The sequence below is a fragment of the Staurois parvus genome, unplaced genomic scaffold, assembly GCF_062004578.1.
Source record: "Staurois parvus isolate SC_StPar_1 unplaced genomic scaffold, SC_StPar_1.0 ptg000234l, whole genome shotgun sequence".
In the NCBI taxonomy this organism is placed as follows: Eukaryota; Metazoa; Chordata; class Amphibia; order Anura; family Ranidae; genus Staurois; species Staurois parvus.
Genome location: NW_028318030.1, coordinates 6201040 through 6213052, shown reverse-complemented (window position 1 = coordinate 6213052; position 12013 = coordinate 6201040). Strand labels below are relative to the sequence as shown.

Sequence of the window (12013 nt, the reverse complement as noted above, 5' to 3'; positions counted from 1 at the left end):
CATTTTTTTTTGTTACAACCATAATTGTTACAGTTAATAAAAAATGTAACAGTAACAGTTTAAGTGGTATTACACTCAAAAGCAGACACTTGTTATATTGCAGCTTACCAATTCTTAGATGTGATGGCTGCATTAGTTTTCTTTCTTCTATTTTCATCTGGTGGTCCAGTCAGTAAGGCTGTTTTTCAAAAGAACTGGTTCTCCAGCAGAATGTATCAGTTACAGAGATGAAAAAAAACCATTTAACACTAGCAGGGGTGCTTACAATGATTAGCTTTTATTTATGCATCTAAAGCCTTTACCTCAAAAGAAAAAAAAACAGTTTATAACTGATTATAAAGTATTACCTGGAGTTTGGGTTTAATTTGTTAGTGTAATAAATTCGCTAGTACGTCTAACACTCTCCTCCCCAAGACTGAACATGCCGCCATCTAAAAGGCATTCCCTGTGCTCATTCATCCAGAGTGGAGGCACTCTAATACAGGAGGTGTGTTACTAGCCAGATCACCAGGTAAAAACAGAGACAAAAAAGCCTAAAAAAAGGAAACTAATGCGGCCATCACATCTAATCATTGTTAGGCTGTAAAATATGACATTTTTGGTTTTGGGTGTAATACTACTTTAAGTTGGTTCCATCTACGCTGTCTATAATATTTATTCCATTTATAAACATGAGCTTTACATTACCGATTTAAAGTTGTCCAGTTGCATAGTTTCTGTTGGGTTGAGCTTGCAGGAATGTAGTTGTGTATTTCAACAATCTTGGGAATAAAATGTTTTGTAACTTCTGCAACCAAAACTATAAAACAAATAAACAAAAGATAATGTTAATTGAACATGAAAATTAAATATCATCAAGCTGCCATGGACAATAAGCTGCTGACAGGAGAAATAGTTAATAGTAAAAACACACAAACAACACACACAGCACACAGTTAACCCTTTGATCGCCCCAGATGTTAACCCCTTCCTGTCCAGTGTCATTAGTACAGTGTCAGTGCTTTTTAGTAGCACTAATCACTGTATTAGTGTCACTGGGGATGTCAGTAGCAGTTAGTCAGTCCCCCCCCCAGTGTCAGAATGCCCGCCGCAGTCCCGCTATACGTTGCTGACTGCCGCCATTACTAGTATAAAAATAATAAAAATAAAAATGCCAGTATATATACCGCCATTTGTAGACGCTATAACTTTCACGTAAACTAATGAATTTACACATATTGGGATTTTTGTTAACAAAGACATGTAGCAGAATACATTTTGGACTAAATTTACGATGAAATGCGATTTTTTTTCTAATTTTTTAATGGATATGTTTTATAGCGCAAAGTAAAAAATATAGTTTTTTTTTCAAAATTGTCAGTCTTTTTTTGTTTATAGCGCAAAAAATAAAAAATGCAGAGGTGATCAAATACCACCGAAAGAAAGCTCTATTTGTGGGGAAAAAAGGACATAATATTTTGTTTATGCACAGCATTGCATGTCAGTTAAAGTAACGCAGTGCTGTATTGCAAGAAATGGCCTGGTCAAGAGGGGGGGGGGGGGGTAAATCCTCTGGAGGGCAAGTATAAGACTATGGACTTTATATTTTTAACAATCTTAACCAGCAGCTAGAGAACCTTAAAGTAGGACTATAGGCAAAACTTTATATTCCATTTTGGATAGAGCAAAAGGAGGGTTATTATAACACGTCAGATTTTTTTTCACCATGTGTACCATTGCAGAGATTTCCCTTCACTTTCTGTACCATAACCAAACAGGCAAGGGACACGGGAATTCCTTGGGGACCCCCAGGTCATCAGAACTAGTGTCCCCATTTCCTCTCTATTACTCTTTGGGGACAATCCACAATTTGGGGTTTTCTTCTACTTTCACTTTCAACGATAATGGTAAACAGGACAAATAGAGAGGGTGAATCTCCCTACTGGGGATACAGACAGCAATAAAAACCTGATAGGTGTACTAATCCCCCTCAACTCTATCCAAAACTTCAATAAAAGTTTTGCCTTTAGCTATACTTTAAAAAAGTCATCTATGACCTCTCTAGCTGCTTGCAATGTGACTTCATTTATTCACAAAAGCTCCTCAAAAATCACTACAATTACTATACCAAAGACTGTTACATGTGTGCCGTTCATTTTGAATAGAACCTCAATGCACTTTTTTCAATGAACATGCATTACAGTGCAGTTCTCTGCCAGAAATACTACATGCACCTACTAGGCAACCCAATCAGTTGAATAGACTGCCTTAATGCAACGCATCGTAACACAGTGCCCAAATGTAAATAGGCCCTAAAGCTGGTTTTGTATTTAACAGCTTAGAAACAGCTTCTGTCTTTTTACATTAGAGGGCTGGCAGCCAACCAAAATTTGCACTTCATAGAGTTCCCTCTTTTCTGAACTTTAATGGCAAATTTCTCCACAATGCCTATGGCTAAAGAGGTAAATGAAGACTTGTTTTAAAGCCAAGTTTAAGAGAAAGAAGAAAAGATTTACCATTGCGATGTGTCCCCCTTAAAACTGCAAGAGTTAACTGTTCATTTTCCTTTGGGGATGATGAATAAAGTGGTATTCTTACCTTATTCTTTGCTGCAGCAGTCTTCCCCTATAACTAGTTCCAGACCTTGGGCATGCTACAAGTGTCCAAAAAAAAGGGCATCATTGTACACAGGACATGTGTAGCATATCCAGTCCTTTTCCCTGCTCCCCCATCCCAATACACAACAACTCGACTTTGAGTAATCAAAACCCAGGATTAAAGTGGTTACAAAGCCTAAGCATTTTTTATCTTAAAGTGATACTAAAGTCTTGTTTTTTTTTCCTTAAAAATAACAAACCTATTATACTTACCTGCTCTGTGCAGTGGTTTTGTACACAGCTGCCCGGATCCCCTTCTCAGATCCCACTCCGATGCTCCTGGCTCATCCCTCCTGTCAGGTGCCCTCATAGCTGCTATGGGGGCACCTGAGCAGATGTGCTCCCGAGCCGCTGCTCTGCGTGTCCATTCCCACACAGAGCCACAGCTTGGCCCTACCTCCTTCCTCTCCTGATTGGCTCACTGGCTGTGATTGACAGCAGTGGGAGCCAATGGCTCCAATTGCTGCCTCAGCCAATCAGCAGTGAGAGTCCCTGGAGAACTGAGGCTCCCGTGGACATCTCTGGATCAAGAGGGGGCTCAGGTAAGTGTTAGCGGGGCTGCTACACACAGAAGGTTTTTTTTACCTTCATGCATTATAAAAAACCTTGAGACTTTAGAACTACTTTAATGCATTCCTTGCATTAAGGTAAAAAATGTTTAGGCATCAACATCTCCCCCTTCCCCCCTTAGTTCTTCTTTCCCCTCACAGGAGGCAGGAGGAGTCATTGGTTCCTACTGCTATCAGTCAAAGCCAGTGATGACGCAGACAGCAGGAATTGGGAGCAAGCCTGCATGAGTGCCCCTGTAGCAAGTGGCTTCCTATGGGGGCACTCAACAGAGAAGAGGAGCTAGGAGTGCCAGCGGGGGACCAAAGAAGAGGCGGTTCAGGGGCACACAGAGCAGGTAAGTATAAACCTGTTTTTTTTTTCTCTTTTTAATTAATGTTACAACCTCACTACTTTAACCACTTGCCCTCCAGAGGATTTACCCCCCTCCCTGATCAGGCCAATTTTTGCGATACAACTGACAATTGCACAGTCAAATTGATGTCCTTTTTTCCCCACAAATATAGCTTTCTTTTGGTGGTATTTGATCATTTCTCCTTTTTATTTTTTTTTTTTGCGCTATAAACAAAAAAAGCCCAACAACATTTTTTATTTTTTCCTATAAAACATACCCAATAAAAAAAAATGTAAAAATCAAATGTCCTCATAAATTTAGGCCAAAATGTATTCTGCTACATATCATTGCTAAAAAAAAAATCCAAATACATGTAAAATTAATTGTTTTACGTGAAAGTTATAGCGTTAACAAATGCCGGTATACATACTGGAATTTTTATTTTTATACTAGTAATGGAGGCATTCAGCAACTTATAGCGGGACTGCGGTGGGCATTCTGACACTGGGGGGAACTGACTAACTGCCACTGACATCCCAGTGATCGATGCTAATAAAAAGCACTGACACTGTACTAATGACACTGGGCAGAAAGAGGTTAACATCTGGGACGATCAAAGGGTTAACTGTGTGCTGTTTTACATGATGTGCTGTGTGTTTTTTACTAAAGAGATATGCTGCTTTGTACTTCTCTGCTATGCACTGTGGCACTACTTCTACTATAGGGGAAGCGGTTGTGTACACAGAGAAGGTCTGAAAAGTTGCAGTTGCAGCTGTAAAAACAAACAAAAACAGCCTGACAATGTTTGTCAACAAACTGCTCAGAGGCTATACAAAGTAACATCATGTTACTTTTGTATCTACTCTGATCATTCATCTGCAGATCAAAAGGGACAAACTTTGATCTGTAGATGATGTCAGTTAAAGCAACCTGACAAGTAAAAAAAAAAAATTTTTTTTTCTTAAAATAAAATGTTTCTTTATTTAACCCCTTATTAACCCTTAGTTTACGCTAATCAGCCCTAATTAACTCCTTATTCTCCTTCTCCATTCTCCACTCAATTATTGTTTTCCTGCTATTTTTTTTGTTTCTATTTTATTAACAGTTAAAGTGATATTAAAGGCAATAAAAAAAAATAACAACAACATGTTATACTTACCTTCTTGCTGGGACTGCACACTTGGCACTTTGTTTACATTGGGTATGCAAATATGTGGCCTCTCTGCGTCAAGGCCTAGCCACTATGGCAGCGAACAGTATTTGACAAATCCTTTATTAAAAACAAAATTTAAAAAAATGACCCCCAAAGTAAATCCAACGTCAATCATGATGCCCGCCACCACCACTTACCCAAATAAAAGAAAAAAAATACCACTCCACTCTCAATGCTGGCTCCCACCATCTGACAGCTGCGTTGGGAGATGATGGTTCTTAAATCCTGTGATGACGTAACAATGGAGCGGTGTCACCCCTGCCCCCTTGTAAAGTCATCATGCGCTGTGATTGGCCAAAGCATTGCACCTGACCTGCAGTCAGATGGATTGCTTTGGTTAATCATAATGCATTGTCAGGGCGCAGTGCATTGTGGGGCGCGGTGAGCTAACAGTCCCTTACGGTTTGTGTGTTCACTGAACGGTAGATATTTGAGTTGAACTTATGTTCGACTCGAACATCACACCCATCACTACTAAGTACTATGTAATGTACAAGGCTTATAAAATTAAAAAAAAAACTTCCTTTACCTGAGTGAGTCAAATCCTGCTTCATTTGTGTCTCACACCCACCCCCTCCAGGACACTGCAGCTCACAATGGGAGGGTTCCAGTAACAGAGACAGTACTGCTAATCCAGAAAGCAGTGGGCAGGACTAGGTGTGACCAGGTGATGATTGACAAGTTGCAGACTGAACCAATGCTGATAGCCACACCCCCTGCAACTTTCCTATCTCACCACAGTGCAAGCAGACACTTTCTATATGAGAGGGGCAAATCACTCTAATTCCGGAGCAGTGCAGCATTGAAATCAAAAATCGAAAAATTTTAGATCAGGGCTTGACAAATTTGCTTTGAATCCAGGAGCCAGCTAAAAAAGTTAGGAGCTTTTTTTCGACAAGGCTTTATTTTCGATGACGCTTGAATTTGCACATGGGAGGAGACTGGAGCTGGGCATGCCTCTGGGTGGGATGGTTTTCTCACGTGTGGTTTCAGGGGATGCGTGTCCCTTTGGGGCTCTCAAGGCGTGGGGATTTGACACTTGAGGTTGTTGGGGGCTGAGGTTTTTGATGTGTGTGTGTGTGTGTGCCATGATGTGGGCTGAACTCTACTCATTTCCTGTGCTGTGGACTGGTGGGGAGGAGGAGGGGTGGGCCACAGTACGCACGGACTGGCCGAGGGAAGGGGTAGTGTGGGGGAGCCTTTCCGTGCGGCAGGTCTGGGACACCCTTGAGGGTGCACGGGGGTGCCAGCTTGCGGAGAGAACCTTTGGCTCTGCTGTGGGTAAGCAGCAGACCTGGAGATTTTGTTGGTGTTTTTGGATGTTGGAGACTCTCACAAATACCAGACTCCTCCCATGGTCAGTAGTGAAGTCAAGTAATTCTTGCAAGCAACCTTTCTCACAGAGCACAAGACCCCTCTACCCTGTCTTGCAGCCCCTCCCATAAGGACCAGACCCCTCCCCTTGGTCAGCAGCCTCTCCCACAGGAACAAGGCCCCTCCCCTGGTCACATATCCTCCCATGAGGGGTCCATGTTAGCCCCTATGACCTCAGCGAGTGACCTCTCCATGACCATGTCCATCTATTTCTGCCCCTCACCCCAGCCCTGCCCCATGTCACGTGTCCTGCCCTCTCACCTCCAGCAGTTCACTCCTCCGGAGGACAAGGAGGAGGCGGCAAACCAGAGGTCTGGGATGCACACAGTGAGCCCCCCACAAAGAGGCCCTCCCCTCTCTAGGGCCCGGAAGCGAGTGCTTCTCTTCATCTGCTGTGCAGGCTGTGTCCGCTCTCTACTCCATCCCCTGTCCAGGCTACATCCGCTCTTCTGTCAGCGCTCTGGCAGCTAAGCCTCCTATGTGTGTTTCTGTGGCTCAAACATGAGACTGGCCAAGCCCCGGGAATGCCCACCACCAGCACCAGGCTCTGATTGGTGGGGTAATGGGAACTGCTTGTGCCTGGTGCCGGCGGTAAGTGGGTTGGTGGAAGCCCAGGCGCTGGGTCATGGTTTGCGCCTTGGATTTGTTGAGCCTTGTTTTAAATTATCCTTTGTAGTGGGGCTGGGAGAAACAGACTCACTTGCCTGATCCTCCCCCAAGCTCTTGAGGTGGACTGTCCCTCTGCATCATCACATCCAATGCAGTCTTGATGATGTCAGGTCCCTAGACTGCTGAAGCATAGGGGAGAAGAAGTTGTGGGGATTGAGGATCTATCTGTAGAGAAGAGCTGAGGATCAGGTAAATAAATAAGTTATTTTTGATAGGAAACACAAGCAATTAACCCTGGCAGTGCAGGAACAGCCCCACTGCAAGGGATCATTTTAAATTTCCTTGAGCTGGACTGTAACACAGCAGCCTTCTCCCACACCATCAACATCTGACAATAATATACTATTAACATACTATAATGAATCCCTCCACCATTCTAGAGAGCAACAGAGAATGCCAAAACCCAAAAAGCTGCTGTATTTATCCATCCTGCTATAAATGAAAAAATGTTATACTAACAATGGTATTATATCCCTAAGGCCCCTTTCACATGGGGTGGACTCCGTCTCAATCAGCAGGGAATCCTCTGACAGATCTCTTGCTGGTCAGAGCAGAGTGGGTGGAGGACAGATCCATGTCCAATCAGTTTATGCAGAGCAGACACTGACAAAGTCCGCTCTGCTCTATCAGCGGCCGGTTTTAAACGATTATAAACTCCACTGTCCATTTACACCCGACTACATCCGATCCAATCTACCTAGATGGAGGACAGATCCACCTTCTGTTTTTTGGAGTGGACCAGATTGCACCTGGAGGTAGGTAGATGTAAACAGACACAAGTTCCTTTACACCCGCCTATCCATAGGGGTGAATGGACCTTCCAATCAGGTGTGCCTGAAAAACGTACAGGTGGACCTGATCGGACTCACCATGTGAAAAATATCATATAGTAAACGCAACAATAAAGTAATACATTTACAAAAATGTGCAACAAAGTGGATACAAAAGTGTGACAATATGAGAACCTGCAGCACAGCAAACCCACGTTTCTGAAAGCGCACCAAACACACAGTTGCACTGTCATCCAACACTGTACACATATGAAATGTCTATCATCTTTTTCACACAAATAGAGATTTCTTTTGGTGGTATTTGTTCATCAATGGTTTTTATATACTATACATACAAAGACTGAAAAAAAAAATTTTTTTTTTACTTTTTGCTATAAACATGTTCAATATAAAAATAATTTTTTTTCATACATTTAGGCCAATATGTATTCTGCTACGTCTTTGGTAAAAACAAAAAAGACACAATAAGTGTATATTAATTGGTTTGTGTAAAAGTTATAGAGTCTTCAAATGGTGGTATATATACACACACACAACGACTTATAGCGGGACTGTGATAGTACGGAGGGCATTCTGACACTAACTGACACTGGGTGGGAACTGATTAACTGCCACTGACATCTCCAGAGGCAGTAATACAACAATCAGTGCTTATAAAAAGCACTGGCACAGTACTAATGATACTGGGCAGGAAGGGGTTAACATCTGGGTCAAGCAAAGGGTTAACTGTGTTGTGAATTAACTGTGTATTGTGTGGTGTTTTACTAGGGGACATGCTGGCTTTTATCTCCCTGTTTGCAGGGAGATAAAAACCAGCATTTCCCTGCCGACAGGAGAGAGATCTGTGCTTACATTCACAGATCTCTCTCCTGTCAGCTGCTCCGCAAGTTGCCGAGTCCCAGGCATGAATCACTGGCTGGGACCCAGTGATTGACACCTATGGGAGCCAATGACACACGCACGCACGCACGCACGCACGCACGCACGCACGCACGCACACACACACACACACACACACACACACACACACACTGAATACAAAAAGTCTACACACTCCTGTTAAAATGTCAGGTTTCTGCGATGTAAAAAAACAAGACAAAGATAAATCATTTCAGAACTTTTTCCACCTTTAATGTGACCTATAAACTGTACAACTCAATTGAACAACAAACAAATATCTTTTAGGGGGGGGAGTAAACATAAACTAGAATAATGTGGTTGCATAAGTATGCACACCCTCTTATAACTGGGGATGTAGCTGTGTTCAGAATTAAGCAATCACATTCAAAATCATGTTAAATAGGAGTCAGTGCACACCTGCCATCATTTAAAGTGCCTCTGATTAACCCCAAATAAAGTTCAGCTGCTCTAGTAGGTCTTTCCTGACATTTTCTTAGTCGCATCCTACAGCAAAAGCCATGGTCCTCAGAGAGCTTCCAAAGCATCAGAGAGATCTCATTGTCAGGAGAAGTGTACAAAAGAATTTATAAGGCATTAGATATACCATGAAACACAGTGAAGGCAGTCATCATCAATTGAAGAAAACACAAGAAGAAAACTGGTCTGGGAGGTTGCCAAGAGGCCTACAGCAACATTAAAGGAGCTACAGGAATATCTGGCAAGTACTGGCTGTGTGGTACATGTGACAACAATCTCCTGTATTTATCATATGTCTGGGCTATGGGGTAGAGTGGCAAGACAGAAGCCTTTTCTTGCAAATAAAAAGCCCAGCTAAATTTTGCAAAAACACATCTGAAGTCTCCCAAAAGCATGTGGGAAAATGTGTTGTGCTCTGATGAAACCAAGGTTGAACCTTTTGGCCATAATTCCACAAAATAAGTTTGGCGCAAAAACAACACTGCACATCACCAAAAGAACACCAGACCCACAGTGGTGGTGGCAGTATCATGCTTTGGGGCTGTTTTTCTTCAGCTGGAACTGGGGCCTTAGTCAAGGTAGAGGGAATTATGAACGGTTCCAAATACCAGTCAATATTGGTACAAAACCTTCAGGCTTCTGCTAGAAATCTGAACATGAAGACGAACTTCATCTTTCAGCATGACAACGACCCAAAAGCATACATCCAAATCAACAAAGGAATGGCTTCATCAGAAGATGATTAACATTTTGGAATGGCCCAGCCAGAGCCCAGACCTGAATCCGATTGAAATTCTGTGGGGTGATCTGAAGAAATCTGACAGATTTGGAGTGTTTTTGTAAGGAAGAGTGGACAAAAAGTGCCAAATCAAGATGTGCCATGCTGATAGACTCATACCCAAAAAGACTGAGTGCTGTAATCAAATGGAGTGTTAGGTTGTGCTGAAGGGTCTATTGATGCTAGCTGCTGGGGGATCTATTGTGACTGTTAAGATCTATTGTTGCTGGGGAGGTCTATTGCTGTTGGGGGAATCTTATGTTTCTAGGAGCCCAATTGTTGCTGGGAGAGATCTACTGTTGCTGACTGCTGGAGAGTCTATTGATTCTGGCTGTTGGGGGATTTTACTGGATTGTTGATGGCAGGGGGTCTATTTTGTTGTGGGGGATCTTATACTGCTAGGGTGTCTATTGTTGCTGGGGGATCTCTTGTTGCTTGGGGGTCTATTGTTGCTTGTGGGTGAATCTATTGTTTCTTGGGGGGATTATTGTTGCCGGGGGTGTGGCAGTTGTGCGCATGGACACATGGACCTGACAACCATTTTGTTAAGGTCTCCCATCTTGTGTCCTGGTCTGCAGATGTCATTCTCACTCTGTCCAGTCCCCCCTCCCCTTTGAATGGAATGTGGTCTGTGTGTGTGCACTGGGGTCACAAGTGCATAAGGCACAGCTGGATAACCTTCATGGTTGTAACCCCAATTAAGCCTGGTGCCAGAGGGTCTGACAAACACTTTCATCTGCCCGGTCGTAAAACTATAACTCAGTCGGTCACTTGACATGTAAGCATTACCTCAGAGTGGCCATAAAACGTACATCCCACATGAGTCACTTTTCATACAAATTCATAACTTCAGCAGGAATTAGGGCACATTGATATAAAACATATATTCTGATAGGTCATTTTAATAAGAGTCACCTGACACCTTACACCCCTAGGTAGCGTCTACAAGAGAGTAGAAAGCAATATATTTTTATCCGAAGTGGCAAGATATGCCATATTTGATATCTGGACATTCGGAATATGATTCTGCATATTAATCTGCCAGTGGCTAGGATGCTACATGTACCTATTGAAGGTTATTGACAGTTGTCACAGTGCGCCAGGCTTGCTCCTCTCCCTCATTGCAGCTTCCCCCACCTCTCCCCCCTCTCATCCTGTCACGACTCTTTGAAGCTGAGCCACCCAGGATGAGAGGTGGGACTCGTCACCCTCCATCCCCTATCCCTCCCAGCTGGAGGGGGAGAGATAGTCTCCCGCTGGGAAGTTCACACCTCCCCGGCCACGACCAGGGAAGGGGCGGGCCCCCCATCGAGATGTCCGGTCCGCGGCAGTCAACCTGACGCCGCACGGCCCCGACAAGTACAGCGCGGGCACAAGAGCTTCTCGCGCTCTGCACCCACCAGTGACAAAGGCCGCACTCACGAGAGCGCGGCCCAAGTCAAGGGGTCGTGCCTCGTTGCCCCGGCAACGCGGCGCTGGGCCGGCTGTTGCCGGGGCAATGGGAGCGGGCTCACGGGGACTCAACGGGACCTTGGCGATGGGGTCTGACCACAGCACAACCCCCACACAGCTTTCTAGGGACAACATCGGCTCACGGGGACTAAGCAGGACTTTGGCTGTGAAGTCTGATTTCAACACAGCTCCTACACAGCATACTAGGGACAACATCACGCTCACGGGGACTCAACGGGACCTGGGCTGTGGAGTCTGGCCTCAACACAGCTCCCACACAGCATACTAGGGACAACATCAGGCGCACGGGGACTCAGCAGGACCTTGACTAGGGGAGCTGACCTCAGCACAGCTCCCACCCAGCTTTCTAGGGACATCAGGTTCACGGGGACTCAGCAGGTAGCGATGGCTCAAGCACTTAGGGGCATCCCAGGTAGCAATACTCCGGGCACGCCATGGGGCAGTTCAAGTAAGGGTAGTCTGGGCATGCAATAGGGGCAGCTCATGACACGGGTGGTCTGGGCGCACAATAGGGACAGTTCATGACACAGGTGGTCTGAGCGCACACTAGGGACAGTTCATGGCACGGGTGGTCTGAGCGCACACTAGGGACAGTTCAGGACAAGGGTGGTCTGTGCGCACAATAGGGACAGTTCATGACAAGGGTGGTCTGGGCACACAATAGGGGCAGTTCATGGCTTCTAGGAACACTCACGATAGGCGTCTTGCAGTTGCTCAGCAGCAGGCGGTTTCCAGGGGGGTAGGCGACTTGTGGACGCTCAGCAGCAGGCGGCTTCCAGGGAGGTAGACGACTTGCGGACA

The 12013-nt window shown here is 44.5% G+C and overlaps 1 protein-coding gene across 4 annotated transcripts in view; it reads right to left on the bottom strand.

Annotated features, from left to right (window-relative positions):
* Positions 1–12013, bottom strand: part of LOC149460168 (sperm flagella and cilia-associated protein 1-like) — an 85731-nt gene that overhangs the window by 71506 nt on the left and 2212 nt on the right. For all 4 annotated transcript variants that reach the window (XM_089680038.1, XM_089680040.1, XM_089680039.1 and 1 more), the window contains exon 2: positions 688–799. In XM_089680038.1, the coding sequence (XP_089536164.1) occupies positions 688–799 (112 nt within the window). The remainder of the gene's footprint in view (positions 1–687; positions 800–12013) is intronic.